At 37.7% G+C, this 18470-nt stretch overlaps 1 protein-coding gene across 1 annotated transcript in view; it reads right to left on the bottom strand.

Moving 5' to 3' along the window:
* The window catches only part of LOC125240812 (diacylglycerol kinase eta), a 112594-nt gene that overhangs the window by 10947 nt on the left and 83177 nt on the right, over positions 1-18470 (bottom strand). The window contains exons 12-19 of the mRNA XM_048148936.1: positions 11909-12016; positions 11126-11277; positions 9477-10957; positions 8273-8693; positions 7763-7937; positions 7449-7678; positions 5721-5874; positions 4741-4896 (exon numbers count right to left, since the gene is read on the bottom strand). Of these exons, the coding sequence (XP_048004893.1) occupies positions 4741-4896; positions 5721-5874; positions 7449-7678; positions 7763-7937; positions 8273-8693; positions 9477-10957; positions 11126-11277; positions 11909-12016 (2877 nt within the window). The remainder of the gene's footprint in view (positions 1-4740; positions 4897-5720; positions 5875-7448; positions 7679-7762; positions 7938-8272; positions 8694-9476; positions 10958-11125; positions 11278-11908; positions 12017-18470) is intronic.

The following is an 18470-nucleotide window of genomic DNA, read 5'->3' as shown; positions in this document are numbered from 1 at the left end:
CGCGCCTCTTTCATATAATTATGTATTTGATCGCCAGTGTCCGAGGTGTGGTACAACTTTGACTGCCTAAAACTACTATCTTCGGTAATTTTACTGACAATTGATTGCCTTCATAATGTAGATTAGTTATCTAGGTTTTATTTTTTCGGAGTCTCATCCAAAAATATAGATTCCATATACTTTAAAATGCGATTTTTATATGAGATAACAGAAATAGTTATAATTTAATTACCCCGCCGAGGGGGAATTCCAACTATTGATAATAAGTTTCGTTACCTACGATGGTAAACCGGATATCATGTGGTTTGTCAAAGCGTAAGGAACCTAAATAAAACACTCATTTTTATGTAGGTCTGTCCGTTTGTGTAAAAACACACTTACAAAATGTCAGCGGGGTAATTAAAACTGGTCTCCATATTAAGTAGTGATGGGAATCGTGCCTATTAGAAATCTGTCGATACTGTGTCTATAGGTGCATACCGTGTACCTGCGCACAGCTTATTATCTGTTCATAATCAGAACAATAGGGCTAAATGCTTAAAATAATCGATAATACTCAATGACGTTCAATAAAATAAAAGTATAGCCCATTCCAGAGCCAGCATCACTCAATGAGGTATTAATATCGATACAAAACCTCGAATCAAGTACATTACTAGTGTTGTTGATTTTTAGGGTTCCGTACCAAAAAGGTAAAAGGTAAAAGGAACCCTTATGGCGCCGCTCTGTCCGTCCGTCTGTCTGTCTGTCTGTCTGTCTGTCTGTCACATTATTAAATATCTCGAGAACTACTTATGCTATCGCTTTGAAATGTTGAATACTTATGAACATTGTTAACCCCTACAAATTGAAAGTATTATTATTTTTTTATTTATTAATATTAAATGCAGAAAATGGCCATAATGAAAGGGGGGCCAACTGAAAATTTCAAGTAACTAGGTCAAGTGGGGTATCGTTAGAAAGAGCTCAAACTGTACATATCAAAACTATTTTTTATATTTTTTTGGTTGTGGAAAAAAAAATGTTTTTTGAAGGAAAATGTAAAAAAAAAACCGTTCCCCCCCTTATCTCCGAAGTTTACCAACATAAAATGAAATTTTCACCGAACATGGCTATTATAATGAATATTACAGGAAAAATAAAATCGTACACTTGAAAACTTTTTTATTTATTTATAAAAAACCTTTCAGATTTACATTTTCAATTTCAACACCCTTGCAGGTGTTTATTGTAGGTAGTAGGTACCTGTATTTTTTAAGAAAATAACAATGAAATTACCTGCTTTCAAATAGAGGCAAAATGGTTAAAATCGGTTCACGCAATAAACAATTATTCCATAAAAATCATCTTCCATACTAGCTCGCGCGCATTAGTTTACTCAATTTGCCGATAGATGTCGCTGTACGTTGAACACTCATTTCCTACATCGCGTTTTTCCTGATATAATGAGGTCGGTTCAGGAGCGTCCTTGCGACATGTCGTAAGTCGTACGAATAGACTTGATTTTATTTGGACGTTGTCTAACAATAAAATTGTATATTAAAATATTACTTGTTATGTGGGAAATTGAGTCTTGAGGGATTTAGTCAAATCTGTAGAGTTCTATGAATAACATTTTGATGATTCAACTATTGAAAGTTTGTACGGAACCCTCGGTGAGCGAGTCCGACTCGCACTTGATCGGTTTTTAGGGTTCCGTAGTCAACTAGGAACCCTTATAGTTTCGCCATGTCTGTCTGTCCGTCCGTCCGTCCGCGGATAATCTCAGTAACCGTAAGCACTAGAAAGCTGAAATTTGGTACCAATATGTATATCAATCACGCCAACAAAGTGCAAAAATAAAAAGCGTGGAGATTATCCGCGGACGGACGGACGGACGGACGGACGGACGGACGGACGGACGGACGGACGGACGGACGGACGGACGGACAGACAGACATGGCGAAACTATAAGGGTTCCTAGTTGACTACGGAACCCTAAAAATGGAAAAAAATGTTTTATTAGGGTACCCCCCCTACATGTAAAGTGGGGGCTGATATATTTTTTCATTCCAACCCCAAGGTGTGATATATTGTTGGATAGGTATTTAAAAATGAGTAAGGGTTTACTAAGATCGTTTTTTGATAATATTGATATTTTCGGAAATAATCGCTCTTAAAGGAAAAAAAAGTGCGTCTAACTTTTGAACCATATGTTTAAAAAATATGAAAAAAGTCACAAAAGTAGAACTTTATAAAGACTTTCTAGGAAAATTGTTTTGAACTTGATAGGATCAGTAGTTTTTGAGGAAAATACGGAAAACTACGGAACCCTACACTGAGCGTGGCCCGACACGCTCTTGGCCGGTTTTTTTATAAAATATGGCGGGGCAATTAAGCGTATGGTCTTCTTGAAATATCATGAACACAGGTTTAACTTGTTCGCACTACTCATTGTCTTTATTAAAATAACCTAAAACCTAACCACAAAATTAAAATTTTGAAAATCCCCCGACCGCGACATAGTAGACCGATTTTCATTTATTTATTTATTTATTTATTCCCAGTTTACAATTGTACCTTAACAGCTAAGGCCACAGCTGCACAAATTGGTATCGATAATACTTATACATCATGTATAAAAGTATATTTTACAAAATGATCTTAATTAATAGTGATACTACTTACAGGCATCTCTCTCTCAATCACCTTCTTACATTCAATCATCAATCGTCCAATTGCACTCGCGAACACATCACACTCCGGATATGCTTCTAGCACGGAGTAGAGCACTGCGTGCGCGCGTGTGTGCGCGTGGCGCCCTCCGCCAGCAGCGGGTGGCGCCGCGCGCGAGTCATGAAACATGGCTAAGAACACTCCCGACTAACTCAGCTTTTAGACAAAAAAAAAACTAAATCTAAATCGGTTCATCCGTTCGGGAGCTACGATGCCACAGACAGACACACACACAGACAGACAAACAGACAGACAGACAGACAGACAGACGATACAAACTTATAACACCCCGTTGTTTTTGCGTCGGGGGTTAAAAATTGCGAAGTTCGAAAATCATAAATGTTGAAAGGCTATTTGTCGAAACCTGTTAGGTCTACAGAGGAAATTTTAGTATCATATTGTAGCAAATGTAGTCTTCTTTAAAAACGTCTTTAGAAAGTTTTTTGAATAACTAGTCCTTTGGGGTTATAATCGCCAATAATTGAAAAAGATACGAATTTTACGCGGTTTTTTCGATTTTTGACAAAGTTGCGTTCGGCGCTCGAGGTCACAAACTTCGATTATTAGGTAATTAGTTAGGCCAACGTCATCAACAAGTCTGCAAAAAATCAGAACTACCGGATTCTACGCATACTAGAGATGTATAAAAGTTACTGGATTCAATATTTTCACGGTAATTTATACCACGAAATTGTAATAACCATTCCCGTCAACTAACTTTTTTTTTCAACATGTTATCAGAGTTTCAGACGCTTGGTTTTCTGCTAAGTCAAACATTTCGGAGCATTTTTGAACGATAATCGACTCCTATTTTATGTGATTTTACTATTTTACTAAATTTAATGACAAAAATACGGAATTCTAATAAATTGTAGCAAAAATAAAATAAAATAACAAGATTTGTCATCTACACATTTTTATTGCTCAGTTAAATTGTGCAATATGTTCTAACTGTTTGGCTGTTGAGAGAGATTACCTTAGTCTTAGAAGAAAATTTTATTTTTATGCTCTAGAGCATAAATACGATTTTATGTTGTCTATGCACGACATAAAGGTGCACTCCACAGAATTAGATTTACGTAGAAGAAACAAGTTCATCTATTTGTATGGCGGCCGAGCGTGTCAGATTTTGTACTGAAGTTGTTACTTGCCTGTGATTTTAAATATGTCTCAGGCCCTTGAGTGTTCATAATTTTTGTGTTGTATCAATTAAATATCACGTAACGAGGCATTTTTAATGTTTATATTGACTTCAACTTACAAAAATTTACGCCCGAAAGCTGCAAGCTGCGATCAAAGACGGACAACTCAGTGGATTTCACTGAGTTCATTTGACACGCTAAGTAGATACATTTGCTTGATCTATGGTATATATGACATCTATGGTGCACTCTTTATACATAAGAAGTGAACAATAAATATCCATCTTGTTTGGACTATTTTTAAATGCCTTTGTTTGGAATATTTATTTGTATGTACCTACAGTTCAGGGTCGCTGCGACACCTTCTAATTCGAGGTATACGCTGCGTACTTTTCTAATCGAGGTGGCAGGATCGTGTCAGTGACGCGAAAACGGTCTAGGAGACCTTCCACCTATTTCAAATTGATGAAGATTGACATTTACAAATTTTGGAAAAAAACATACAGGATGCGAGAAAAAGGTCATTTTACACAAACTTTTTTTGACGCCAATCGATCCCATTCCTAATAAAGGATCAAAAGCTTGTATGGGACCAAAAAAAAATCCGGCTAGAAAATCCACAATTCGAGAAAAACCTTTCCCATACAATCTGTGTAAGAATGTCCTATAATATTTATTAATTTATTTTTATTTATTTAATTTCTATGAAAATTATTAAAAATCATAAATTATTGTAAAATCGAACGAAGGTCTTCTAAGACAATTTTTGAGTGGCAGCACGGAATCTGGTAGCTGCCCTTACTGACCCGCTATCAAAATCCATCCTGTATAGTGGCCACGAGGGCAAAAGCTGGGAGGTGCAAAATTTATTTTGAATGTTTACCAAGGCAGCAAGTAAGCGTCGAAGCAAAGGCGGGGGTAGGAGGCGACCCTCAGAGTCTTGCAGAGCGTCGGCGCGGGCGGCGACACGACGCGCCTGGGCCACGCTCGCCGCGGCGCTTCCGGACACGGCCCCCTCGCTGATGCAAGACAGCTTTACCTGCGTTCCCAGCACAATGCTTTGTATAACAGGGCGTGATAAATAAGATAAGTACCTAAGGACAACACAACACAACATAAGAAGAAGGATCATTTGAATTGGTAAGTATAACAAAGAATACCTACATTACAATACAAGCGCGGAGAAGAGGAAAATCGAAACGACTGGCGATAAATTAAATAAGTGCATATGGTACCCTTTATTTTAGTTCTGAAATGTCTAATGTCCAAAAAAGAAACATCGCATAATGAGGAGGCACACTCAAAGGTTATGACAGATGGCGCCACCTTATTAGTCCATTGCACAGATAAAATACGTGAGAGTGAGAAGATATTTTTTTCTCTTTCTCACACTTATGAATGACAGTGACATGCCTAGACGCACAGGCGCCGCCTCGCAGGATAAAATGTCAGTGTGGCTCCTCATTGAGACTGAGTTGATGCGTCATAAGTAGTCAATAATTGACATTGAGTGATATGCCATTTCAGCAGTAACCATTTGGCTACATTATGCATTAAAGGGTTAGATCGACGAGTTACGATTTCTCTATTTTGTATAAAGTACTACATATGGTACTTTTTCCGTACCAGCGTGCAAAATTTTACAACACCTGCTTGTCATGTCGAAACTGCAAAGGGCCATGTACTGTAAAACATCGTACAATACATCTAGCGCGACTTGAAGACTTAACTAGCGCGCGAGAGTGCAAGTTGTGCTATAAAATAAACCGCTTGGGTTCATAATTAATCGCCTGGCTACACGCCTGATTACATCTTGTAGATATACGCAGAATGCTTATTCCAAGAGTAGGTACTAATACTAACGTGTTTGACGAGTGTGTTGACGTCGTCCAGCAGCGCCAAAAGCGCGGCGTTCTCGGCAGCGGACAGGGGCGCGCGCGCCGACTGCGCCGCCGCCGCCGAACTCATTGCGCCTGACGCTGCGTGAGCCTTCATTTGTTGCTTCTCGTCCCAAGCTCTGTGTAATCAATAACTTTCTTGAACTTTCACGAACTTTAACCTTTTATGTCATTTTGAAACGTTTTACCCAAGAACGATATAATACGGGACTGACAAAGCCCATACAAAAAAGCGTACCCCTGAAATGTATGGGCTTTTTAGGCTTAAAACTAGATGGCGCTGTTTCACAGCATGGAAGTGGCCAAAATCGTATTTCCCCCAAATATTTTTGCGTGTTGTTATTTATTATAAGAACAAATGACATATTTCATATATTAGTTATATTTCATATCAATTTTATATTAGTTGTGATATTATTTAATAGGTGGCGCTAAAACTTGAGGTACGATTCTTAGTACGAAGATTGCAAATCCTATATAAATCATCCTTGGTTTTACCAAAGAGGATCGAGTATTATAGAGAATTACTGTCAAAGTAAAATGTGTAATGTCATCTCTCGACACAAGCTTAAAACTTTTGAACCTCCGTTTTGACAATTTGGCCCATATTCTTAGCTTGATATGTGTTAAAATGTCAAATATTAATATTAGCACCATCTAGCCGAGCGTACCCCAAAGGTGTATCGCCATCTAGCTCACCGTACCTTTTTCTGTATGGTTTTGAGGTACGTTTTTTTCTTAGACTTTATCGGTCTATACGGAGTTATATAAGTCTTTGGTTTTACCTAAGTAAAGAAACTAGTAGTTCACTCCGAAGTTAACCTCCATACGCTGCAAACTACCACGCGCTTTTTAGGTATTAGATAGGTACCTACTTATGTTTTATATTGGAACGGAACAGAACAACACAAATTAAATATCATAAAGTCATAATAACCCAGAAAGTAAATCATCCTCCTTGCGTTATCCCGGCATTCGCCACGGCTCATGCGAGCCGGGGGTCCGCTCTGACATCTAATCTCAAGATTTGGCATAGACACTAGTTTTACGAAAGCGACTGCCATCTGACCTTCCAACCCAAAGGGTAACTAGGCCTTATTGGAATTAGTCCGGTTTCCTCACGATGTTTTTCTTCACCTAAAAGCGACTGGAAAATATCAAATAACATTTCGCACATAAGTTCCGAAAAACTCATTGGTACGAGCCGGGGTTCGAACCCGCGACCTCCGGATTGAAAATAGCACGCTCTTACCGCAGTAGGCTTAGCACATGATTGCCGCGAGAGTATGTCGGCGCGAGATAGACTATCCGTCCTTATATCATTAATACAATAATTAGACAAAGACGTGTCATCTATGTCGCGGCGACATACTCTCGCGGCAATCATGTTCTAGGCCTACTGGGCCACCAGCGCTTTTTCCAGAAACCTGAAAGTAAATATTGCTACTTAATAGAAATTTTTATGTTTAAATGCCCTATGTGATGACTGATATGGTATGTTAAAAATATATGATCAACAAATGTTTGAAATGTCACCGTATTTAGGGTACAATGCTCTAAATAATTAGCTTTGTTAGTTTAGAAGTGTGAGGAAAAAAACATTCCAACCCAGTACCATCGGCTTAACAGGCAGGGTCACTACCCACTAGGCCAGATCGGTCGTCAAAATGAAATAACCACAGTAAATGCTCACCGAAGGCTCGTCTCGAGCGCGCGTGAGCGGCACATCATTTGGGCCCTATTTTTGTGGATGATGCGCACGCAGCCCGGCGGCTGCAGCCAGGCCTCGCCGTCCACTTGTACGGGCACGCACTCTTCACCAAGAATATTGATTTGCACTGCGCGGCACTGGGCAATGCGATGCTTCTGCAGATTGATGAGACGCGACGCGGCCATTTGCGCTGAACCGAATACTGCCACCACCTGCATTTGCATTACAATTTTTTACGTAAGTAACATTCTGTTGGATATTTGACATTCATGACATTCGAGTAGTTCGCTCGTTACCTCCAGGATCCGGTCGTCGAAAGATGGGGCTAAAAAAATATCATCGCCCCTTGTTCCTCCCCAGAAATTCGTTCCACCCATGAAGGATGATATGTTAAGTACGACGATTCCCTGTAGTTCTGGCAGCGGTATACGTTGTCCATCGCATTCTAGCTGTACTCGTTGTCCAAGGTGCCTTAAATATTAGAACATGCATTTTAAGATTTAGAAAAACATTATGTGTACTCTCACTCAGGAGGTAAGAATATTGCAAACTCGATTTCCTAATTCACTCGTTTACAATATTCCCCTTACCTCCCAAGTTCACAATGTACTATAAATACGGTACTAGAAATTTCATAGCCACGATAAGAGATATCTTTAGTGCAAAAATATTTGCCAAACCTTTGAACGACAGCAATGATAATGATAATAAACATTGGGTAGCCTTTCTATGAACGATAGGAACATTATTGTTGTCACATGTATTGTTAATCAATGTATTATTCTTTTAAAAGAAGGAAAAGTTACCTGTAAGTCTTGTTAACCCACTCTTTAGATCCCAGTACGCCGTACCATATGTAATTTCTTGCACGTGAACGGCATTTTTCAGGGTGTTCTTCGCGTTTGTTATGGAAATCCAATGTTATTTTAGCATCGATTCCAATACCAAAATAGTTATTCATAACTGCTTTTTCGTAGAAACCTTCCAGCAATGTTTCGTCTGGATCCATTAAAGGACTTACGGCTGCACACAGCGCATCAGCATTTGCCAAGAGACATTGGCTTATAAAACCTTGTGTGACGTGAGGCCAGGCCGGACACTGGACCAGCGGATTAATAATAGGAAGCTTCTTGGCACGCTCGCTTGTCTCTGATCTAGAAGATCCGCTAGCTCCCCCAGTCGCACCTGCTTCACCCCAAATGGACGACACTGAAGTAGACAGTCTGTAAAAGTTAAACATTGCCTGCATTCCAAATTTTTATTACCTAGTTTTATAAGGCAGAAAAATTAGTTAAGTAAAAGTTAGGCGTTACGAGACATTTAAGATTTAAGTCACCACTCTTACCCGAAGAAAATATTGTCTGTACAAGATATAAAAAACAAAATCAAGCCATTAGGAATCCATACAAATGAAGGTCATTAACTATTAATCAAAACAACAGCCAGAGAGGCTCTCTATTTATTTAAATTCATTGGAAACGGTGAAAATAGTTATTTGTTATACAAGGGTGCAAAGTTGGATTTTAACGCCGAGTGTGGAATTGAAAAACGAGCAAGTGAAAGGCTTCTATAGTTGAACCACGAGCGAAGCGAGTGGTTCGAGAATAGAATCCTGAACTTGCGAGTTTATTAACACACGAGAAGTAAAATACATTTGCACCCGAGTGTAGCACAAAACTTTTCCCCTCACTATAGCGAGGAAAGTACAACGCAAAAGACGCGTTTATCACTGCTTCCAGTAGTTCCACAGGCGGTAAATCATTGTCATCACTAGATTCATTCACTTTTATCAATTATAAAGCAGAAAAAATTACTATATTCAAGGTCAAATTACGTTATCCACTAGTGGATAAAATGCGTTTTTACCCGCTGATATTAAAGGACAAAACACGTGTTTCCGAGCTAGTGAGGGGAAAATAAAGTTATGTGTACCTTTTCGATATTTGAACAATACCTAGCCTTTTCCCCTTTTAAACACTAACATGTTAAAAACTAGACGAACTACTAACTTGTCTGGTTCGCCAGGTTTAAATAGGCTTCCACAGGAAATTCTTCTAGTTGCGGCTGGAGAACAACTCAGAAACTTTCCATATTCCGGATCTGAAGTCAGCAACTTAGGATTATCTGACTGCCTCCTTTCTCTGTTTAAATCTAAGCCAGGTTCCGGCGAATTGGCGCCGAGGGTATCGTTGCCTTGCTCAAATATGTCACTTAAAACAGACGCCATTCGGCTTGCGCATGCTTTCAGACTCTTTTTATCCTCACTATGGCATGGAGAAGGAGGTTCCACGACAACACTTACTTTAGGAAATGTAGACACATTATCTACGTGAGTAAATGAGGTATGTATTTTGTCTGTATTGTCAAAAACAATAGAATTCGAAATGTTATTTTGAGATTGTTCTTCAACTTTCAATGATTCGTTTAATTGTTTCGGTACATCGGCGGTTCTAGGTATTAATAACTTCATACTTCCGTTATTACTCCGGCACGCTTTTCTAAGACTGTTATTTTTATGATGTCTTTTAAAAGATTTCCGAGCTATATCATTTCCTTCTTCAAAATGCGCCAGGCTGCAGTATTTTTTTTGATCGTCCGGTTTACCTGCGTTTTCGATATAAAAGACTTTGTTTTCAAATCCAAATTTATCGATGTCGTTTTCTTTAGAAAAATTTGCTTTGGCATTAAATTTTAACTTAGTCTCTTTATTTTTTTCCAAACTTGGGTTTCTGCTGTCCATGCCTAGATCTGATACGGTGTCGGAAGTGAACAATGTAGTGTCATCGGTATAAGTTTCATTTTCACCATTTTTCCCCAACATGGCCAGTAGAACATCTTGTCCTAGCATAGAGCTTATGTCATCCACAATTGATTCACCGTGTAGAGTTTCAGAGTTTACATATGTCGTATCAGAAGCTTCAGGAGAGTCAATATGCCCAATTCCACCTAAACTTCCAATTTCATTGAGATCACTGGGTTTAGTTTCCATGATTTCAGAAATCAAACTAAAATCATCACTCATATTGGAACCTTCTGAACTTGTGTCATCATCATCGTCATCTTCGTCATCATATAATTCCAAATCTACACTAGAAGGCCTTCTATCTGGAGTACATTCTCCACTACCTGCCATCACACTTTGTATTAGTTCTTGAAAGTGAACATCGTCAGTATATGGTTTGTCTATATCTATAATAGTCAATTGGTCCGATTCATAAGTTTCTCCCTGTAATATCGATTCTTTCTTATCGCTAACATCTGAGACTACCAAATTCGGTATCATCAAATTACTATTAATACTGGATTCCTGATCCATATCCGGTTCTAATTTATGCAGATTTTTGCACGAGCCAGCATTAAGTGTCAGTAGATTTGAGACTGATAGGCAAGTCTGACTTATCGTAATGCTATTTTGATCTACCTTGTTATCCAAATCAAAGTTGATCATTGGACTAATTAGTTTAACTATGTCCTCGTCTACGTCTGGAATGCTGCAAAAAGTAAACACATTGCCATTAAGTAGCACATCTGTACAATAAAACCACTAGTATTTGATATATAATATTTAAACTTATAATATTTAAAATACGATCACGATTGAAGCTCTTAGCCACCTTCTACAATGTACAGTCTTTATAGCAATATGGCTGGTGACTCACTTATCAGGATGTAAAGAAGCGGCTGAGACAGCGGAAGTAGCCGATGAACGACGACTGTCGGCGAAGGCTCGTGGGACAGGTAATGCCGATGCCTCCATATCGGCCGTCTCGCCCTCCCTATCGCTGCCGCACGCTTCGCATAACGCTACACCCTGTATATTTTTATTAATACCCTTTAGATTAATGAAAAAAAACCCATTACATTACTATTTAGATTATAAACTAATATTATTTTTATAATATGATACCTACTGTAATAATGGATCAATCTACTGAATATCAGAAATATTACGTAATTCACGATAACTGGGATGAAAGTAACAAATCCACATTAAAATGTTGATCATGACATGAGCCACTTTACCATTGGTTAATTCAAGCATGCACATACACTGAAATACGTATCATACAGTATAATCAGTTAGGTATACACAGTGGCAGAGACTAGAGAGACATTTTTTATTTCTCATTTTATTTAATTTATTCGTTTCATTATTGCGCAAATACTGTTTGTTTTTATTTTATTTTTTGTACTTAAATTAGAGTTACTTTACTTAGTTGTTAACTGTTTTACGCGCTGGCGTACGGACATGTCTGAATAAAAAAACAATCGCGCAAATCTGATGTACAATTTCAACATCGGTTTGATTTGAGTGCACGTACAATTTAGTCTTAAAAGTTGTCACTGTCGTTCGCGATAGGATAGTGGTCCCTTCGGTTGGTTGTAGGTAATTCCAAATGCGCGATGATTGATAGGGTTCAAGTGCGCACATAGGTACGTACCTGAGGGTAGAGCTGCGTCAGCGTGTGCATTAAGGAACGTAGGGCGCGCCGCACACTGTCGGCACGGCCCGCTAGCGTGCAACCACGCGCCTCCCAATTAAGCTGCTCCTGCATAACAGTTGATATGTCTTGTTACAGCAGTTTTATACCTACTTACACAAGTATTATTGGTATAGATAGATCACTTACTACCCATGGAAAGAGAGGAGTTGTAGCGAATAAGGGAACCCTAATAAATTATAAAACACGACCGAAGACGTGCTAAATACGCAAATTTTATTTACTATTTACAGCAAAATAAATATAAAGTAAATAAAATAAAAATCATTTAATTCAGAAAAACAGGTTCCATAATATGTTTAGTAACTGTACACTTAATATTTAACCGTATGTTAGACTAATTAAGTAAAAAATAAAAAGCATTAACGCAACACAAACAATAATTTGACGGATTCCTCCTTCACCGGCACCGGCTCACGGATCAGTCCTCACGCGTCACGTGAAGGTATCCACGAGGAACCGGCCGAGGACGCGCGAGTGCAGCCTGTCCGCTACCATCAGCAGGATGCTGTTGCCGCTCTCTCGCACACGTCGCATTACGGACGCCGACTTTTTGCGCATTATCGCATAAAAATCATCGACAGCGGCGCCGGCGTCCGCAAACATGGCCGACAAACAACGGCGAGGGAGCCTCAACAATGCCCTGAATACATTATTATATTGCACTCTTAAGTGCACTGTACTCCCGCTGCGTAAAGCTGACCCATAGACCACACGTGTAGAAGCTTTGGCAACAGGCTCTAAAAAGAGATAGCCTTACAGGAACACTACAACGAGCAAATCTTGCCTGAGTCAGCATATTGCCACGAAACGAACGGACAGTGACCTTCGCTCACGTTCTATATAGCTGTCATCTTTAAAGTTCTCGGTGAAAACAGGGCCCAGATATTTAAATTCTGATAAACCCTGTAGATATGAATATACACTATATAGATGAAGTAAATAGCACCATTTTTATGGGAACCAAGTGTGCCGACTTTTTACCTGTCACTGAGACGTCACGGTCCACATTTAGTGATGAGAAATCCTAAACGATTCAAAGACACCAATGCCCCTCCGCCTCAACTGTCTCTCTCAGCCTCAACTGTCTGTCTTACGACACATACATTTTTTATCTGCGGGCTGGCTCGCTCACTCCCCGCTGCCTTGCAAACCACCCCAACAATCGACTAGTACTCTCAGTAGATTCAATGAGGGTCGGCACTCTCGCAATCGATAATCCGACAGACGAATGATAATGACAGACAAATGATATTAAACGGAATTATATTATTGAATAATCTTTCTAAATCTTTGATCCCTTTTCCGCTTCTACTCTCGCTTTCGTTTTAAGTAATTTTGTATTCAATTTAACTATAATATACCTACATATTATTCAAAAAATTTGTGCATAATGTAATTTTCAGTTTTTACTTTTTATCTATGTGGGGTCCACTTCGATAAAAGCTTCACTCAAAGTTAGGCGGGGTTTCAAATCTACCCGTTTGGGTACCTCAGTTCGACCGAGATAACAATCAGTGACGGATGGCAAAATCGATGCATGAAAACGATGTTTTTTATAGTTATTTGTTATACAAGGGGGCAAAGTTGTATTTTAACGCCGAGTGTGGAATTGAAAAACGAGCAAGTGAAAGGATTATATAGTTGAACCACGAGCGAAGCGAGTGGTTCGAGAATAGAATCCTGAACTTGCGAGTTTTTTAACACACGAGAAGTAAAATACGTACATTTGCACCCGAGTGTAACACAAAACTTTTCCCCTCACTATAGCGAGGAAACTACAACGAAAAAAATGCGTTTATCACTGCTTCCAGTAGTTCCACAGGTGGTAAATCATCTTTATTACTAGATTCACCTACTTTTATCAATTTTAAAGCAGTTAATTTGACTTTATTCAAGGTCAAATTACTTTACCCACTAGTGGATAAAATGCGTTTTTACCCGCTGGTATTAAAGGACAAAACACGTGTTTCCGAGCTAGTGAGGGGAAAAATAAATAAAAATGTGTTCGTGTGCCTCTAAGTGGTGTAAAAAAATTTCAACCCATTCTAAAGTTAGTGGAATCATATTTCTTATGTAGTAAACAGAAAACTTAAGTAAAATGATGAATAAATGTGATAACATTTTTTAATAATACGGTGACAAGAAAAAACGTAACACCTGCATACGATTTTATAACAACATACGACCTTTTAAATTACGGCGATAATAAGGATGGTGTCATGCCAGATGAAGTAAAACTATTTCATCCTCCTTGCGTTATCCCGGCATTTGCCACGGCTCATGGGAGTCTGGGGTCCGCTTTGACAACTAATCCCAAGATTTGGCGTAGGCACTAGTTTTACGAAAGCGACTGCCATCTGACCTTCCAACCCGGAGGGTAACTAGGTTATGAAGTAAACTATTTAATAAACTTATTTATTTTCTATATTGTAATAAATTTATTCTTACATATTTGTATTCTCCATTTCTGTTTTTTGTGGTTATTTCAAATTAATAATCAATATTTGTTATACTTTCCATTTAGATTCTCACAAGATACTGTTCGCAGAGAACTGTGGAAAAAAGCTGTCCAATTAGTGAGAAATGATAGCGAATGACTGCCTGGCAAGAGATCTAGAGTAAGTTGTATATCGTCACTACTTTAAAAAAAATCTCGTATCTCACGCTGTTCCTCAAAGTTAAGTCTATATGCATTCCATACATATTTATTTACAACAATTTTCTTTTCATTGACAGACGAAGATACAAGTTTTTTTTAAAGTAGTGACGATATCGTCATCTGTGCGTCATCTGTGCGTCAAAAAAGGGTTCACGCAGCTTAATAAACCGCTGTACCTATTTGTACTTTTAGTAATATACTAAAGGAAGAAATAATGTAACTCAAAAAGTAATCATTTATTGATTCAAATAGGTATATGAAATCTTTCATATTATATTATTTATTTTAATAGACATAATTATCTCTAAACGTCAGTCTTTTAAACCCACCCTCTACTGTCGCATACTTCCAGTATATCTAAGTATATCCCAGTATGGCTAAGACTTTGTCAAACCTTTACCCCATCTTGCATTTACGCAGCGTAATCTTCCTCCTACCGTCACAATTTCTAACAAAAATAATAAAATATGTCCGTTAGAAGTGAAAGTAGAGGTAAGTATTTATTGACACTCCTCCAGTTACATTTATTTTGACTCGATTTGTATACGTTTACTATACAATATACATTGGTATACAGATTGATAATAAACTTTTTCTACACCCGTGTTGTTATTCGTCATTTACAGTGTCGTGCATAGATCGTTAAAACCCTACATAAAAGATGCCCGCCCCCGCCCGGCGCCCCGCGCACCCACGCATACGATATAGCTCTTACAGCATTGTGAGGATGCCTTTAAGGGATATAGCGGGGGCGCGGGGCGCCGGGGGCTGGCGGCGGCGGCGCGGGGGAGTGCAGGAACAGAGGGGAGGCCGACGCGTCAAAATACAGGAAATAGTGCGAATTTCACGAAAGTTATTCTAGAAAAGTATTAAAAAGTAAGTGCATGGTCGTAGAAAAAGTATTGTATGCAACGGTGTTTAACTGAGTCAAAAAATACTCGTGGCGTCTTAATAACAATTTTCGGCTTCGCCTCAAATTGTTACCCACGCCACTCGTCTTTTTTGACCTCCTTTAAACGCCTGTTGCATAAAATACTATTATCTAGCCATAAAAATACCTTTTTATAGCGGAATACGTTTACGCAATAATAGGCTACTAGACTCATATCATATCTAATTTGGCACAATAAATGATTGTCTTCTGTAATATTTGACATAAGAAACCAATATTTAATGATTTTGGGTATTAAATGTGTACGATGACTAGGTATTTTTAATTCAAAAATGTGAGTTTTTTTTTGCCACCGAAAACGCTGTCGGCCATGTAGTGACGTCATAGAATTCATGTCAAATCAATCACTGACATAATAACCTTTATGCCTCGTACCTAAAGTGTCAGAAAGTTTTGTTTTCGCACTGAATGACTTCATTCATAGAAAATCTATAGATGACATGGCTGATGTTGTTTTTTGCCTTATTACGTAAAAGTATTCTTTAAAAATATTTTTTTTCGGTTAATTGGACAGTAAGTAATAATATAAGACAAACTTAAAAAATGGGTCAAGTAGCCAGTTTTGTCTTTGACATTGATTGTTTCGTATCTATAATTTAACAGATGAATAAATCATTCTTAGACCAAACTATACGTTGTACTTTTGGCTGTTGAAAAAAGTGTAAACAAATCCGAGCTGTCAAATTTGAGGGTTGTTTATTAGGTAACGTTTGGTTCCTGATTTTTTTTCCTTATTTAAAAATAATTGAGCTCACTACTATTTTCCATTTCATTCCACTAACATGTAATATCGTTTAATTTGACGAAACATATACACCTTCACAAATACAAACGTATCTTCATTGCATTTAAATTTTAATGCATATTATTCTTTTCTTCAGGGAATCATCTACCAAAAAGTACCCAATTTTGCAGAGGTTTAAAACTCATGGTTGCATAAAATACTATTATCTAGCCATAAAAATACCTTTTTATAGCGGAATACGTTTACGCAATAATAGGCTACTAGACTCATATCATATCTAATTTGGCACAATAAATGATTGTCTTCTGTAATATTTGACATAAGAAACCAATATTTAATGATTTTGGGTATTAAATGTGTACGATGACTACGTATTTTTAATTCAAAAGTGTGAGTATTTTTTTTTAGTTTTGGCCACCGAAAACGCTGTCGGCCGTGTAGTGACGTCATAGAATTCATGTCAAATCAATCACTGACCTCGTACATAAAGTGTCAGAAAGTTTTGTTTTCGCACTGAATGACTTCATTCATAGAAAATCTATAGATGACATGGCTGATGTTGTTTTTTGCCTTATTACGTAAAAGTATTCTTTAAAAATATTTTTTTTCGGTTAATTGGACAGTAAGTAATAATATAAAGACAAACTTAAAAAATGGGTCAAGTAGCCAGTTTTGTCTTTGACATTGATTGTTTCGTATCTATAATTTAACAGATGAATAAATCATTCTTAGACCAAACTATACGTTGTACTTTTGGCTGTTGAAAAAAGTGTAAACAAATCCGAGCTGTCAAATTTGAGGGTTGTTTATTAGGTAACGTTTGGTTCCTGATTTTTTTTCCTTATTTAAAAATAATTGAGCTCACTACTATTTTCCATTTCATTCCACTAACATGTAATTTCGTTTAATTTGACGAAACATATACACCTTCACAAATACAAACGTATCTTCATTGCATTTAAACTTAAATGCATATTATTCTTTTCTTCAGGGAATCATCTACCAAAAAGTACCCAATTTTGCAGAGGTTTAAAACTCATGATTGCATTTTAATCTGGGTGTAACACTAATAAAATATAAAGGTACTAATCCTTACGCGATTTTTAATTCTATCTGTTTGATGCTTGGTATCAATTATCATCATCATCTGTTCCGACTTCGATATTTGTGTTTTCGAGCTTCCGTTTCTCCGTATGAGAGGGTGATTGTTATATTAATGTATTTTTTATACTAGATGGTAGTTTAGTTGATTCAGTAATATTTAATAGGCACCGACCCATTAGAAACTTGTACCTACACTCCTTTTGTTGTGTATTTGGTAAAATTAAGCGAAAGTATATGTTTTTGGAATGGAACGGACTATAGTAGTGAGCTCAATTATTTTTGACGACCAGTCGGGCCTAGCGGGTAGTGACCCTGCCTGCTAAAGCCGCGTGTGATGAGCACAGGTATTTGTCCTGAGTCATGGATGTTTTCTACGTATATGTATTTGTATACATATATACGTTGTCTGAGTACCCACATCACAAGCCTTATTGAGCTTACCGTGGGTAATCTGTGTAAGAATGTCCTAATATAATTTTTTTAATATGATATATTTAAGAGGAAACAAACGTTACTTTATAAACCACCCCTTTGACGGTTTGTTCACAGAAGGAAGGTTAATTAGGCTCTTTAGGCTAAGACTAGCTTTAGTATAGGATTAATATTTTGCATGCCTTGTGGCGTAATATGCACTCATGAAATTGTAACGCACCAACATGACCTGTATTGTTATCTGTGTGTATTAAATAAACAAATACAAATACAAACAGTTTTTTGAATACCTAAAAATGCAAAGTATCGTATTGTTACTTCCACCTTACTTACCATTTATGCGTTTATAATGATTAAAATTGACTCACCATAAATAAAAAGTACCAAGTAAGTAGCCACCTATAATTTTGTTTCTCAGCCTGGCCTTAAACGGTTCACTACCCCTTGATCTGTCAAATTTGACAGCTCCGGTTTGTTTACACTTTTTTCAACAGTCAAAAGTACAAACTAGTCATGGTTGTTGTTTATGTATTTTAAATACTAATATTACATGGCGCAGTCGGTAGGATCATTTGCACATCACATAAATTATTATAGGGAGATTATT

The sequence above is a fragment of the Leguminivora glycinivorella genome, chromosome Z (assembly GCF_023078275.1).
Source record: "Leguminivora glycinivorella isolate SPB_JAAS2020 chromosome Z, LegGlyc_1.1, whole genome shotgun sequence".
Classification (NCBI taxonomy): domain Eukaryota; kingdom Metazoa; phylum Arthropoda; class Insecta; order Lepidoptera; family Tortricidae; genus Leguminivora; species Leguminivora glycinivorella.
The sequence above is the reverse complement of the archived record's forward strand: the minus strand, read 5'-3'. Positions and strand labels throughout refer to the sequence as shown.